The sequence below is a fragment of the Labrus bergylta genome, chromosome 6 (assembly GCF_963930695.1).
Source record: "Labrus bergylta chromosome 6, fLabBer1.1, whole genome shotgun sequence".
NCBI lineage: Eukaryota > Metazoa > Chordata > Actinopteri > Labriformes > Labridae > Labrus > Labrus bergylta.
The window spans coordinates 14,680,080-14,696,706 of NC_089200.1; the positions used below are offsets into that span (position 1 = coordinate 14,680,080).

At 39.3% G+C, this 16,627-nt stretch overlaps 1 protein-coding gene across 1 annotated transcript; it reads left to right on the top strand.

Annotated features, from left to right (window-relative positions):
* The first annotated feature begins 177 nt into the window (after positions 1–177).
* On the top strand, positions 178–16,296 carry LOC109987982 (uncharacterized). The gene is made up of 18 exons (XM_065956322.1): positions 178–271; positions 908–1,071; positions 1,205–1,249; positions 1,397–1,506; positions 2,120–2,289; positions 2,683–2,843; positions 3,437–3,647; positions 4,403–4,696; positions 4,917–5,130; positions 8,078–8,199; positions 10,482–10,642; positions 10,777–10,821; positions 11,266–11,372; positions 11,587–11,756; positions 12,313–12,470; positions 12,697–12,907; positions 13,415–13,624; positions 14,267–16,296. Exons 1-18 carry the CDS (start codon positions 217–219, stop codon positions 14,602–14,604), a joined length of 2,946 nt encoding a protein of 981 aa, XP_065812394.1. The 5' UTR covers positions 178–216; the 3' UTR covers positions 14,605–16,296.
* The last annotated feature ends 331 nt before the right edge of the window (positions 16,297–16,627 follow it).

A 16,627-nucleotide genomic window follows, 5' to 3' on the forward strand; every position in this document is an offset into this window, starting at 1 on the left:
AGTTGGGCATAGGTGCTTTAGGTTAAGTCGGGTAAGTAGCAAAAAACTTGTTGTGTTGATTGTGTGCCTGTGTGCATCCATGCATGTGTGTGTGCTTGTGTGCGTGTGCGTGTGCGTGTGTGTATTTACCCGGCCAGTAGGAACCCTCAGTGTTTTCTTCGTACAGAGTCAGTTTGGTGGTTGTGGAGGATATTTGTTTTTTCAGGGACAACCACGATGAGTCTGTGTCAGCAGAGGATCAGGATCATCTCTGGTTTATTCTTGTTCTCAGGTAATCATATCTTCTTCTTCTTCCTTGTTAGTATTTATGTATGCACTTTATTATCCAGACTAAAGCATCTTCGGCTCTGCAACTGAAAAGTTCATTTTTTCTGCTCAGGCAAATTTCAACTGACTCTTACAATTGCATATGGGTATGAATGAATTGAGGAATACATTTTAAAATGTAAATTATCAGCTATGTTTCAGTTTTTTGTGATGAATTGTTTTTTAAATTGAATTCTAAAATAAAGGTGCATTATGTAGTTTTGGTAGAGGAATGTGAAAGTTGGAGAAATGCACAGATTCTGTGGTGTATGTTCATAACTCTATACACAAACTGTCCTCAGAGGAAAATTTGATCCCTGGATCACTGTTTGAAGATAAAATGATACGTGAGAAGTTATGGTGAGGGGTCCGCAAGAGTGAAAACATTTCTACATCATTTTGGATGTTTAGCCCCCAATAATAATTCAAAGCTCAGTCTAATGTTTAAGCCTGTGAAAATCTTGTGTATAGGAACTTTGTAGGTAACTCAGGTAAACTGCTCTACACTTCTCAAAAATAAGGATACTGGGAGGGAAGGGGAATCTTGGATTTATTTAAAGCAACAGTGTAGAGTGTTTATTTAACTGGTCTCTCCTGTCAGTGTCTCTGTGTCATAGTAAACTGTCCTGTAAAGAAGGACACAGCGGTCCGACCTATGAGTCCATGCAGGATGTGTTTGACCTGAAACCTTTCAGACCAGCGGTGAATCTCAGCAATCCCACCATAGCCAACATCTCCTTCACTCTGTACGCTGTCCTGGGAGTGGTGAGTTGGTCAATTAGCAATCTTAAATCATACAAAGAACAACTCAATCCATGCATATTTAAATGAACTCAAGCATGATAGAAGTTAATAATAAGCCCCACATAAGGTTTACCTGTACTTAACTATATTTCAGAATGAAAAAACCCAAATACTCACTACCTTCTTGTGGCTGAGACTGGTAAGTAGAACCGAGATCGATATTAAAATGGCTATCAATGTAATGCACTTTAGCAGAAACATACTTCAAGGAAATGACAAGGAAACTGACATTGTAGTTCCATGTTGCAAGTTTATCAGTTCATTATTTCTGATGAATTTACTGCAGTATTGGCACAATGAGTTCCTGGTTTGGGAGCCTGATGAGTGTGACGGCGTCACCAGGATTTCCCTCCCTGTGATGCACCTCTGGTCTCCTGACATCATCGTGTATGAGTTGTAAGTTCTCCTGCTGTAAAAGACCGTTTGATTTTCTTTTTGATGGCTCACTTGGGGTTCTCTTTCGTCTCGAGACTCTCCACCCCGTTACATTACATGTACGGGATATGATCCCTTGCTCGTCAGAGTCTGTGGATATTTCTTTAAGACACACCGGCTTACCTGGTCACGCCCCACAGCTCATCTATAAAGCACCTGTGCTGGCGTGCAATCAGTGATAGTTTGATTGCAACGTGTCTTCGAGCGGCCTAGAGGCTGGAGAGATAGTCTGTCTACTCAGAGAACCAAGGTTACAATGTAACCCTACAATTTGTACACACAAACTAAATGGCTCATTACATTGCAGTTGGTTCCCTAACACAGATGTGTGCCATTACTATCCACTCACACCATGTAAAGAGCCACTGTCTCTCATCTATGCTGTTTAATAAACTCCCCAACAGTGAACAAAGTAACCCACAAGTACTCAGTGGTTCATGCAATCAGAAAAGTATAGCCATCCAAGAAATTCAGTTGCAGCCATTGACATTTTTGTTCTTTCAATAAAGAACCACCTCAATATGATTTCCTGCCAATGTGTTTCTATTTTTTTTTTCTTTTCAAACTCCCCCAGTGTGGATGATGATGTTTCCCAAGCGTGTCCTTACGTCTACGTGAACCACACAGGTCACATCCGCTGGGACAGGATGCTTCGGCTTGTATCCGCCTGCAACCTGGAGATCTTCAGTTTTCCATTTGATGTGCAGAATTGCACATTTACATTTGGCTCCTACATGCACACCAGTAAGAGAGAATGTCCTGATATTTATGAGGAAAAAAACCATCCAATGAATAAATCAAATTGAGAAACTCATACATTTTAGAATATCTTTGTGTTAGAGGACGCTCTGGCTAGTTCAGATGTGCAGTGACATGTAAAGACTGTTCCGCAAGGCCATGCAATAAACACTCAAATTACTAATACACATATATACAGTAAAATAGAAATATAATGTAAAATTTAAAAAAGAATTATTTGAATATACAAAATATAAAATATAGAATAATGTAAACAGTGTAAAGTGTCAGTGTGTTAAGTGTCCAGGGTGTCAAAGTGCAATGCGCAGATTGGAATGTGTGGTGTGTGTGCATCATGTAATCTAGTTTTTAGCTCTCTTATATATTTCTCTTCCACAGTAAGGGATGTGAGGGTCAGTCCAGCTCTGACATTTATTGAGATGTCTAGTAATTCAAAGCGTTACCTGGAGGCCAGTGGAGAGTGGGAGCTGGTGGACATACTGGGGGAGACTTCAATCCTCCAGTTCGGGATCGATGAGTGGGACATCATCACCTTCTGGGTGAGAAAAACACTGAATTTGATTGTCTTCCGTCTAATTTAGCTGAAAATAAAACATCTGGCGATCAGACGGAGACCAGCTACAACGATCACTTACACAACATTAGGAGAAGTTTGGAATAACTTTCATGTTTGTACAGTCACAGAGACTTAGCTTAGCATAAAGACTGAAAATGGTGGGGAACAGCGTGTCTTGTTTTGACCTAAAAAACAAAGTATGCCTGCAAACATCTCTAAAGCTCACAAATTAACATGCTATTTGTTTAACCTGTGAAGCTCTGCTTAGATAAGCTCACACAATGCTTCTTTCTGTATTATTATTAAACCTGCAGACATGATATGGGTGTTCTCAATGCTCTTAATTTCACAAAGCTGTTAAGTGGTGCGACATTCCATTATTTTATCTAGCCTATGTAATGTGTAAAAAGTGAAATGACTCTTTGTTGCTACAGTGGATATACATGTTGTCATTGCTAAAGATGACCTTTGCAGCAAAGTAGAGGAGTGACTTTAAAAAAAAAAACATGATTCTGTTACATGAACCTCATTGATGGCCTGCTGATAAAACTGGTCATTGTCTGACTTTCTTACTAGGTGGTCATAAAGCGACGGCCAGTGCTCTACGTGGTCAACCTGCTGATCCCCAGCTCCTTCCTCATGCTCATCGACATCCTCTCCTTTTACCTGCCCCCCCACAGCGTTGATCGCGCCTCCTTCAAGATGACCCTCATCCTGGGCTACACTGTCTTCCTGCTCATCATGAACGACCTGCTGCCCAGCACAGCAAACGGCACGCCTATCATAGGTCAGAGAGGGTGGCACATGGAGGTGACATAAACTGAGAACTGGGTTATAGGCTATATCGTTTGAAATGTGGTCATTCATGACTAAATGGCCTGATCTATTAAAAATTAGCAATAGCAACGTCCATAACATTTATTGGTAAATGGACTCAGATTTCGCATCACGCTTTTCCATCCATCCATTTTCTTTACCGCTTTTTCCCGTTCGGGGGTTGTGGGGGGCTGGAGCCGATCCCAGCTGTCATTGGGCGAGAGGCAGGGCGGGGTACACCCTGGACTGTACACCAGTCAATCACATATAGAGACAGAAAACCAGCCACACTCACATGGACAAAATATAGAGTCACCAGTTAACCTAACAAGCATGTTTGTTGGACTGTGGGAGGAAGCCAGAGTACCCAGAGAGAACCAAAGCACAAACATGGAGAACATACAAACTCTGTTCAGGAGATTTGAACCAGGAACCTCTTTACTGTGAGGCAACACCACCAACCACTGCGCCACCTTGCAGCCCTAGCCTTCAGTCTTCTAAATTACTCAAAGTCGCTTCACTATAGACCACACCCTGATGCCATTGCCTGCTATGTGAAGTGCCCATCAGTACTAACTCATCCCATTCGTTCACATTTACACTGCGCTGGCGTAGCAGTGGGAACAATTCAGGGTTCAGTGTCTTGATGTGACTGCAGGAAATAATATGAAAATATGGCCTCTTAAATGTGAATGCTTCAATCTCTCAATGTGTCCTTCAATCTAGGAATCTACTTCTCAGTGTGCCTGGCCCTCATGGTCATCAGTCTGCTGGAGACAGTCATCATCACCAATGTCCTCCATCACAACTCCATGAAATATCGAGAGGTTCCAAACTGGGTTAGGGTTGTCGTCCTCAAACACATTGCTAACCTCATTTGTTACCGATGGCCGGAAGACGTCCAACACCCCTCAACACTGCAGAAGGACAAACCTGACATCTCAAGTGACAGCACTTCAGGCCCCTGGATCATCCAACCAGCCAACCAGATACCTGCACAGCACCCTCCCAGCAATGAAGGTATTAAACACATTGTCAGTGAAAGAAATGTAATTATTACAATTTTATAGGTTATAAGTGCTGTTTATGAATTGAAAAATTTGATAAAAGTATGTATAGGGTAGACTTTGGACTGACATCCAAATACCCAGTTTTCATCATTATTGAAATGCATATAAATCAATTGTCAATATAAAAACTTCATATAAGAACCAACTGTGCCAACAATCCCTTCTACCAGGTACAGCTGCTCCTCCTGAACTCCAACAGATCTGTCAATACCTGGGCGACCTCCGTGACCACCTCACCTCGCTGAAGAAGGAGAGCGAGCTGCAGGAGCAGTGGTGCCACGTAGGATACGTCCTGGACTTCCTGCTCTTCCGCATCTATCTGCTTCTCATTTCCTGCTATGCCCTGGTGATCATCTTTATGTGGTGTATCTGGATTAGTCAGTAGTTACATGTGGGTCCAATGTCAACAAGGGCTGGACTACTCATACAGATGTAAAAATAACAAAATAAGAAGGTTATTTGTTTAACTCGAAGTAACAACTGAGCCTCTGTCAACATGAATGAGTTGCTGCTACTGTATCGTTAATTAAATTGGTTTCTGTTTTTGATTTAGCAGGGAAATATAAGTGTATATGCACCATGCTGAGTTTGTTTTTGCCGGAAAATTAAAAAAAAAAAAAAGTGCAGAATTATAACTGTGACATCATAATTATCCTTGTCAATGGTACATAATGTTGGTTACTATGATGTGTTCATAAAGTAGCATATCACCTGGCCCAGTTATTCCAGGGTCTCATCTTTGTCCCCAAAAAAAATCTAAATGGTTTCTTTATCCAGGGGAAAATAAAAAAATAAAACTTTTATTGAAAAATGAACTTGTGTTAAACAATAAAACGCTCCTGCTCCAACATTTGGCAGCAATATCCACCTTAAATGCCCCAAATGTTTAAACCTGGCAGGATGCACTTAATCACCCACCCACGCTTTTTGTCTTCAGTGAGGTTTTTGCATCCTCTTTGTTTATTAGTAACTCCCTCTAACAAACAGATCAGAAATGAATCATTTATCAAGAGACATGTTTGCAGAAACAACATGATTTCTCTGTAGTTTCATGAAATTATCTGTAAACTTGCTTGTTTACTAATGTTGACAACTTAACCTTGTCTTTGATTCATAAAGACATTAGCTAAGCATGTTTCATCTGATTTTTATGGTACACAGCCAAGAGTAACAAATGTGAGCTTAGTTGGATTCCTGACAGGTTGTCATTCAGGCCCAGTTTAAGACAAAACAAGAAAGAAGGGACTGTATTGATAATAAGCTCACAGGCAGTGAAGCAATAGCACTTTAGGAAACTTAATTTGCGGAATACAACTGGAGAGTTAAGTAAATGGTAGTTCTGTTTGTTTTGTGGCTTTTTTCAAATAAAACACTGGCAAAGCAGTGGATGTCTTTTTGATTTATACTTGTTTACAGATTACCTCAAAGCATACAGAGATCAATGTTGTCCTCATCAAAAGAGCAAAAAAAATGGGCGCTGTTTCTCTTTTATTAGACATTATAGTGAACAGGATATGGAGGCGCAGCAAGCTCTCAAAAATAGATGGATCATCTGTTCCCTGAAGCTATTTCCCACTGACCACAAGGAAACAAACATAAAGATTCCTCTAAGCCATGAGAACAGTTCATGTTAACAGGAGAGACAGTATGTAAATAGACTATGTAAATGACTTAATTATTAGTGGTTTTAAAATCCACACTTGTTCAGTCTGATCAAAAGCATGACAGTCATCTGTAAAAAATTAAACAAAACTGTTGTCACCTTGAGAACAGTTTATAATCTTCTTCTCATCTCATATTAATCCACATGTATACACATTTAATTTTATAGAAATAATAGTTAAATACCATATATGCAGGACAATCATACACATCTATTGCTGTCATTTGGACTGCTTGTTTTAGTGGACAGTGGCTCTAAACTTTGCCTTTGTAAGAGAATGTGGACAGTTTTAACCCCCTCTTTGTTCAAGAAAGCAGGGCAGTTGTTTCCTATGCTTAAAGGGATACTTCACCCATTTGCTGGCCGCCGTAGCAGTATAGGGCCTGCCTGTCGGCAGCGGTGAGGACGAGGAGCCGGGGCCGGCTCGAGCTGGGGCGGACTGGTAGTGTCAGTGATCTCACTGTTCGCCTTTGGACACAGACATAGAGTCTGTTTTCTGCCAGGAATTTCCAAGATCAATTCTGGAAGAAATCTCGGAATCAGTTGAGGAAACGGCCGTATGTGAAGTAGGCTAAATATGTCTGTAAACATGACATTAGTGGGAGTGGCCTGCAGTGCTTTGCATTCTGGGATTTGGTGTCTTTCATCCACATGAGCCAAAAAGTAACTTTCTGCCTTTTCTCGGCCCACGAAGGCACCAACTTCAAAATGTATTTCACATCTCTACTACATGTATGACCCAATGTCAATACAGATTCATGTTTCAACGGGTGAAGTATCCCTTTAAGAAAAAAGAAAACGTAATAAGGGGCTGCTGTGGCTCAGCTGCTAGAGTCTGTTGTCTCCTCACCAGAAGGTTAACTCCAGCTCCTACAGCTACATGTCCGGTGTCCTTGAGCAAGACACTCAACCCTGAGTTGCTCCCACTGCTTCGTCTGGGGTGTATGAATGGGATTAGTTACTTCTGATGGTCACTTTACATAGCAGCCTCTGCCATCAGTGTGAATGTGGAGGTGTGACATGCTGTGTAAAAGCGCTTTATAGTCAGAAGACTAGAAAAGCACTATAAAAGCTGAAGTTACCATTTAGCATTAAAGCTACATTACTGATAGCTTTGAGGATTCAGACAGCATTATGGCTGTATCTCAAATATGGTCGTTTCAAATCATTTAGGAACTTTCTGAAACTATAAGGATTGTTCAACCACAACAGAAACTTCAGTTTGCTTCTTAAGGCTTCACTTCTCTTATTATGTGACCCACAGGGACTGCCGGAAGGGGGCGAAAACTGAATTTTAAACATTACTTAAGGCGAAGTCTCCGCCGACCATTATTGATACTTTTCTCCTAACATCTCAAAATGAAACAGAATTCAGCAGGCACTAATAACTAACAGAGGCTAAGCATAACTTGTGTACAGTCCCCGAGGAAGATAACAGAAACCCAGTCATGTAACAGATGTCGTGTTTGAGTAAAGTTGTTGACATACATAATTGAAGATGGTTCCAGAACCTGTTGTACAATTCAAACTCTAATTATGCCAACAGTCGTCCGTCACAAACAAATGAGAATACCCTAAAGGCATAAGTAATGCTACAGTGCAGATTATTCTAAAGTCAATATTAGCCTGTGGAGGAGTTTGCATATGTCACTCTACACTTTTGACAAGTCGTGTTTCCCGGGAAGAGCGTGTCAGTGTGACGGAGCAGACGAGGGCATTCGTTATGAGACTGAAAATGAAGGAGAAACCAGCCCAGCTCGTCGTTATCTGTTTTCTGCTGTTCATTGACGGTAAGGTGGCAATAATATAAACTAGATTATAAAGGATCCTCTATCTAAAACCTATGAATACTTAAGTTTAATTCATGTCTACTTCAGGTCTGTTGTCCCAAAATACTCCAGGCCTGAGTTAATTCCAATACAATACAATTACCTGGCTCTCTAGATAAATAAATGAATGTATAAAAACACAAGACTTACATGTTATAATTAAAAACTAATTTGTATTTATAGAAGCTTATGTTACGTTATTTATGCACTTTTAGTCCTTGATTATATCCAGGTATTCATAATCATATGCATCATTTTAAAAATAAAAAATTGGAGTTATAATTTTACTTTGTAATAAAGAGATAATCAAGCTTATCAGGCATTAATCGGAGCGGCTGTGGCTCAGTTGGTAGAATCGTCGCCTCTCAACTGGAAGAAAGGGTTCGATCCCCAGCTGAGTAACAAGTCCGATGTGTATTTGGGCAAGACACTTAACCCTGCATTGTTCCGGCTGCTTCGGCGGCGGTGTATGAATGGATTACTGTTGTACTTACTCTCTGATGTACATCGCTTTGGATAAAAGCGTCTGCTAGGTGAATTGTAACATTAATCAGATATTTTAAAACGCATGACCCGTCCTCTAATAAGGAACTTTAAAGTGGATGTTAGAAGATTAAAAAGATTGGATTGGTTGTATAAAAAGAGAAAAAAAGTAGATGAAGAGTGACATTAAGGATATAAAGTGGTCATTTTTTTTGTTCTGACCTCTTTTGTTTTTGATGTCCCAATTTAAGGTTCAATTAAAATGAGCAAAGATGTAGAAGGGCCAGTTTGCTTTATATGTTGGCACTTACAGGACATCTTACCAAAAGCTGAAACTTTGTGTGATTTTTGCTTAATCGTTTGAATCACTTTCAGTTTAGAATAAGTGTAACCAGCCTGAACATCGCACTAAAGCTTTAGGCCTGTCTGTAGTCAAGAGACATCGGATAAAGAATAAATTATCAAAAAAAGTGTGCTGCTCTAGGCGTAGAATTAGTTATAAAGCATGTCTGCTTGATATTGGCACACATGCTTTCTGCAATGTTTTTAAAAGTTGAGCTGGTGGTCATAAAATTTAGAAGCATTTGAGTTTATAAAATATGTAAAAAGTGCTTTGGATCATTAGATGAAAGTTATAGTACTTGAAAAAGTGTTTCAAATTGAACATAATTGTTTGCTTGCACACTGCAAAAGCTCTAATATCATTTAACATGTTTTGCTCAAGCAGAATTGTTTGCAGTTTGATTGATTATTGGTTGAATATGCCTTTGTGTTGTGTCTCTTCTCAGTTAAAGTTAGAGTCAGTGTCATTGTCTGTTGCTGTTTGTAAATACAACATTCAAATTGGGCCGATCCTCCTGGGCTCACTGCCACCAGAAGCGCACACTATCTGCAGGGCGTAGCACGTACGTCTACTGCTTTTACCTACCCTGCAAGCTAACTAAAATTATTACATTTGCTGTAATGGAAAAGCTGTTAATTTAGCAAGCTAGCACAAGCCAACCATGTGTGTTTGGCACCTGCCTGTCCAACAGGAAGCAGGCTAACTCCATTAAAGCCAACCCCAAGGTGCAACCTCTTTTTGCAACGTGTTTTATCCGCTTGGCGTTTCAAATTCAGATTCTTTATTGTCTCACGAGGGGAACATTGTCCTCACTATGATTATAGTTTCTCTTCTTTGCCGAAACATCCACATCTGCAATATTTGCCAGTTTAAATGGCGTCCAATAGCTGAATCGTCTCCACTCCTAAACTAACCTGTGCGCTGTCATTGGCTGGGGGAAACACATCCACTCCCCACCACCCAGAATCCAGGCTGAGGACAGAGTCCCTGCAGACACAGTAACCACCACACATGTATGGAGGTCCAGAAGTCTAAGCCAGTTGTCGGACGGACAGTAATAACAGAATGGCAGCTATCTCTATCTCTGTTACTTCATTCTGTTTCTATATTACTGTATACTACTGCATAAATAAGTCTTCATTTTGTGTTTAAACGATAGATTTTAAATTGATAAGTTTAATATTTTTGTTATTTACAATACTTTTTCTGTTTACTGTTTTATGCATTGCTTCTCCACTGCAGGTGATATAGGCTAAATGTCTTTTCTCATAAATAATGCAAACTTAAATTTCTCCTTTTTTTCTCTCAAATGTAACTCTTTCGGTGTCCATACTTTTAAATAAACTTGGACCCAACACAACGTTTTGGTATGACCTGTCGTGCAAATTAAGTTTTTTTCTCCAATCATTTTAATCAGGTTTTGTAGCAGTGTTGAATTGTGACAGCCCAACCCGTAAAGCCTTGTACCATGCACTTGAAAAGGAATTACTCCCTGTTCAAAGGGTGCTTCCCAGAAACAACTTCACAGAGCCACTTGAAATCACCATCAGTGTCACTGTGGTTGGACTTTTAGGAGTGGTGAGTCTACACACAAAGGTCGATTTAGGCTTCTAAATGAGCACTCATTCACATTTCACAAGTAATTGCTTCAAAATGCATGTCTAATCTGCATATCGGAATTTAATGAACATAACACTGAATGTCATTCACAGGATGAAAAGGCCCAAACCATGACGACAGTAATATGGCAAGTCCTGGTATGTTTACAGAGCGATGACAAACACACTTTAGATCTCTTGTCATTGGCTTAAAATTCTCTTGTTATGTTGTCATGTGTAGATTTTTAAAGCACTATCCAAGCATAAGCATGTTAAGAAAATGAGCCTATTACTACTGTTTTGCACTGATTCTAGCTGCAAAGACTTCCGTTGCAGAAAAAACTTCCATGTCCACCTGTTTCAAATTCACCAAAGTAAAATAAATTGAAATTAAAGTTCAATTATTAGAGTAATCATTGTTTGTGTGCAAAATGATCAAATGCTTTGTACGTTTTTTAACATTAAATTTAAAGGGGAAAGGGGTGTTTTTGATTATAAAATATTCTGTCATAATGACTTATTGACCTTATTTTCTTGGTTTCACAGTTTAAATAGTTGTTTTTTAAAGGTCTGAGTCACATGTTTTTTGTTCTGCACATGTAGGAGTGGCAAATAGAAGGACTGAGTTGGGATAAAGACAAATGTGGAGCTGAAAGACTCTCTATCCCTCGGGAAATGCTATGGGTCCCTGATGTGCACATTGGAGAGTTGTAAGTAAAAAGGATGTTTAGTTGTCTCGATCAAAAAAATATTCTTAATATGAATAAAAAAGAGGAAAACTTCCATGCTGCTGTACAGGATTATAGTTGTTCGGTTAAAGGAAAAATCCTTGCCCCCCTTTTTTTTAACTTCATGCCAAAATCTCTAACTTTTCGAGATGTATTTTTCAAGACCAGCTTTTAATTCTATCTTCTTCTTTTTCAGCATGGATGAAGATATTTCTCCTAAAACGCCCTATGTCTACTTATACAACACAGGTTACATATATGATGATAAACCGCTTAGAGTGGTCAGCTCGTGCAGATTAGAAATCTACTCTTTCCCATTCGATATCCAAAACTGCTCGCTGACCTTTGGAGCATACGTACATTTTGGTAAGTATGTTTGAATATCAAAAGTCTGATCTTTGACAGCCTCACTGAACTGTCAGCTGTAAGAAGAGATAGGTGAGGATCATAGGCTGTAGGGGGGCGAAAAAACTGAACATAGCTTAGGGTTAATCACCTCTTTGTTTGAGTGACATTTCCAAGAAATCGCCTCAGACACAGAGAACTTTTGTCTACTGAAGTATGAATATCATAACAGAGAAAATAATATTACACATGAATAGTTCTCCACCAGGCACCATTATGTCTCCATGACTCATCCTGCACTCAGGGGCGTTTACCAATTTTTCAACCAATTAAAAAGCCTTGTTTAAGCTCATGATCCAATCAAATTCATCCCAATGTTATGTTCCGCCATTTTTCTTGTGATTGGATATCCCATTTCAGTCGAAATATGTCACCACACTCCAGTTAGATACTCTAAGTTTTGTTTCTAACCTCTAAATTAAGCCGGTGCGTTAAAAAAAAAAAAAAAAAAAAAAAAAAAAACATTATCATGGGTGTAAAAAATAACTAAAAACTATTATATGTATTTGTATTTCAGCTTCAGACGTACAGATGATTCAAGGCGCCACAGCTGAAGAGATCCTGAAGGAGTCCAGACAAGTGATCCAGACCAATGGGGAGTGGGAGCTCGTAGGCCTCAGCGTAACTCCATATACACTGACCTTAGAGGAGAGTTACTCTGAAGTCAGATACAACGTAAGCAACTTTTACCACTAGAATTACCCAGTTGTAGCGCTTCCATTTTTTGTGTTCTGGAAACTGAACTTCCTGTTTACAAGTTCAACACGGCTTTTGATTAAGGTTACACAGAACTTATAATGGGCTTCTTTTTACAATATCAAACCCTCCCAAAATAACAAAACACCTGAAGTACACTAGTCCAACTAAAGTATGGAAGTGTATACCTGTGTCCTCCACAAAGATCGTCATCAGACGCAGACCGACCATCTACGTGGTGAACCTGCTGATCCCAAGCTGCTTCCTCGTCACAGTGGACCTCTTCAGCTTTTTTCTGCCCCCCCATAGTGTGGACCGGGGCTCCTTCAAGATGACGCTCATCCTGGGATACACAGTGTTCCTCCTCATCATGAATGATCTGCTGCCTGTCACCGGGGAAACAACACCTCTCATCAGTGAGTACTTTGAGTGATACTGTACTGAATTGATTCAAGAGGGAGATTGAAGAAGCATGCAAACTTCTTTCAGTGGAAGCAAGATTAGCCCAATACATGCTCGTATAGTGCAGGACAAACACCAACAAAGTGGCAAAAGATCTTATCAATTTATCCAAATGTCTCTCTCTATTTAATGGCCACATCATCCAAATATTATCACGTGACTGGCACATCATTACATAGATAGACAAATGGGATTGTAGGGTTTTTTTTTTATAGATATATATTAATATTATCCAGAACATGTTTCTATATTTACATATTACATTTATTTTATTTGATAAATATTTTAATCAGGATAGAAATTGTTGGAAGGGACCTAGCTAGCAGAACCTGCTAGATAGAATTAAATTAGGTTTGTCGAGTTTAAAAGAGAACGGTTTCCAAAAATACCCCGCATATCAAACAAACAGTTGTTATTGAAATACATGCTGATTACTAACCTTTTTTTATTGCTTCCTGCAGATGTTTTCTTCTGCCTCAGCCTGGCTCTGATGGTGGCCAGCCTGTTGGAGACGGTGTTTATCACTAATATCCAGTTCAGCTCAAGTCAGTACAGTGCCGTGCCAAAGTGGCTCAGCATCCTCGTGCTAAAATATCTTGCTGTTGTAGTTTGTCTCCCACCAAAGAAAAAGAGCAACAGAGTCACCGTCATCCTTAACCAAAATACAAGAGGTATAGTGATGAAATTATTATTGATACCTATAAAAGTTGATCAGACATCTGCCTGCCAGTTTGTGTTCAGCTGATAGAAGTGTTTTAAGCACCTTGACACTTACTTTCTGAACTTTTACTTTGTTGACAAATTTGGGGAGTGGCGGAGGGGGGGGGGAGTCTACGAGGCTGATAGAAAAGTGCTTTCTACTTGTTAAAATGATTTTGTAAGAATTATTTTTAGATTGTGGCGACTCAGTTACTATGCATGTCAGGTTAACATGACTATATCTTCAGACTAAATTATCTTTGCTTAGAAAGCTTAGGTACTTTTCAACAGCAGATTTTGTTTGTGTTTATATTTTTGTCGTTATGTTAGATAAACTGATTGTCTTGGCCAGGAGACTCTTAAAAAGGAGATTTTTAATCTCAACAAGTTTCTTTCCTGGTTAAATAAAGGTTAAAAAATGTTTTTCCCCCAGGTAGCTTTAGGTTAAGAACATATTGAAGTAGTGTTGCCGTGGTTACCCTTATGCATTCATGTCAAACATTTTCAACAGTGCGAAAACAGCAATGGACTACATGAATAAAAAACATTTTTTCCATGTTTAATGTATAATCTGAGAATGTGCAGTTCATATTTGACTATTTGGTTTTTGACAGAACCAGAAATGAATCCAAACATCAGCAGCATCTCAAGGAGTGAGACTTTCTCTAGTGATGAAACTTCAGTGAAACCCCCTCCGACTCCCCCGATCCCCCTGCTCCCCTCAGCCCACCCAGACCCGGCCCTGGATGAGCTGAAGAGGCTGAGCAGAGACATCACAGCCATACGCCTGCAGATAGACAATCACTTCAAGGGGACCAATTTCTCGCAGGAGTGGCAGATGATCGGGATGGTCATGGATCGTCTTCTGTTCTGGTTGTACATCATCTTCATCACCGTCAGCTTCATCACCATCATCTGTATCTGGATCTGGAACAATTCTTATTCAGTATGATTATGATAAAGGGTTAAAAGACTGATCGGAAGTCCTATTCGAACACACACTGATCAGCATTTTATCCTGAGACATTGAACATGTTGATTAACTCTCTCATGGTATGCAATATGACTTTTCACTTATTGGAAAAGTTTGCTGGAGTTCTAATGCCACAGAAATATTTGTTAAGTTTATATAAAGCAGGGTGGGAAGGGATTTACATGACTTAAATTCTACTTGCACTAAATACTTCCATGCTGTGTCAACTAAAATGGTTCCAGAGGTTGAAACTTTCTGATGTAACAAAAAAAATATATTATAAAGTATACCATGTTTACCATATATGTTTTACCTTATGCATGCTAATATTTTCTATATATTCAAATCATGTTGCAGTCCTCCATCAGCCTGTTGAAGTTTATTTCAACAATAATGACCCACGGCCACTTATAAAACCACTTATTCACTTTGAAAGTCTTACAGTATTTAAACATAAAGTCTGATAGAGTTTAGAAGGTTTTTGGTTGTAATATCTCTGTTTTACACCCAAGAGCAAATTTGTCATTGCATTTTTTAACTATGAAAATCAGTCGCACACAAAGTGCACAAAAAAACATGCTCATCTCACCGCGGCCGTCCAAAAAAAAATCGACCATTATAGCATATCAAAATGACATCCTATTGACTTTATCCTATAGGAAACATTGATGGGATAAAGTCATATTGTCCTGGGATTAGATACTGCTATTCGACTCATTTGAGATTTTAACTGTTCTGTGCTGTAAATCTGATATTTGAAACTGGTTGAGGCTTTTTTTTAATTACAGATTAAAAGCAAAGATGAGCATATATTTCGACTATGCAGTACAGAGAGACCAGAACGGTCTGTGGCTCCCAAAGGAGGAGGTGTGGAAAAATAAAACGCTTGGCTGGTTATCAGAGCTGTGGGACAACAAGTCCTGTGATGTCCTGGTTGTGTTTAAGATGTAGATACAATATCACATAGTTCAGGGGGTAGTTCTGCATTTATTTACAGCATTCATGAGGACCACAAACTTACTCACGAGCAGGTGATTGTGAAGGCCCCTACAATAAAGGAGTACAATTTTAAGGGTGAGATATGATTTGAGAAGAAATGGAGAAGCAAAGTTTTTGACTGCATTAAGTGGCATACCAATCATTTGCACCCATTTGAATCCCTGTATACTGTGGGCTGTTTCTCTTAATAACTTTAATATAAATCACAAAAGCTTCTGGTCATGTTCAGCAGCTGTGCTTCAAAGGCTAACTGTAACCTTAAATCTTTATTGGTTATAATGTATCATGGACCAGTCAATCAGTGGATTACAAAGAAACTCTACTGAAATACTCACCATATCACCAGTGGCCATTCTAGAGTCGATTGTCTAAAATCAGTTTCAGCATTCAGCATGGCAATGAAAGTGAATGCTGTCAGATGGGGCCCCCTTAAGGAGGTTTCCGACTGTCACTGCAAAATTTGCACATTATGGGTCGCTGTATTAGTTTGAATTTTGTCAGCCCTCTGGGGCCCGCTATTGGTCTGGGGCCCCCAAGCAGTTGCCTGCCTTGCCTGTTGACAAGCAGCGCCTCTAGGTGGTGCTATTGCTTGTTCAATTTTTGCACATTGTCAGCTGTATGGAAAGATTGTAAAAAGTGAGATCTTTTTATTAAAAGTGTTTATTTACTGTTGATACTTCTACTTCAAGAAAATATGTGAGTTCTATTTTTTATGCATATACGCAATCGAAGCAGGTGGAAAATACACCCCCTCCCTCTTTCTTTCTTTTTTAAAAGGATGACAAATGTGGTTGTTTTTGTGTAAAAAAAAAAAAAACCTTTGAGAGAGTACACTGTCAGGTTATACATGTAAGGGACGTTGGCTATGAGCTGAAATAACTGGTTAATCAACGGAAAAATCAATCTGAAAAAAATAAAATGTAAACGGCCAGTCAACATCAGGTTCAACGTTCTCAACTGAGGGGACATGCTGCTTTTTCTTGCTCTACATTAAGTTCAAGTT

Bases quoted from the DNA above. Each gene is read 5' to 3' on its own strand.
- LOC109987982 (XM_065956322.1), top strand. From the start codon at position 217: ATGAGTCTGTGTCAGCAGAGGATCAGGATCATCTCTGGTTTATTCTTG. The intron at 2,290-2,682 runs GTAAGAGAGAAT...TCTCTTCCACAG, and splicing joins TGGCTCCTACATGCACACCA to TAAGGGATGTGAGGGTCAGT. The intron at 12,908-13,414 runs GTGAGTACTTTG...TGCTTCCTGCAG, and splicing joins GGAAACAACACCTCTCATCA to ATGTTTTCTTCTGCCTCAGC.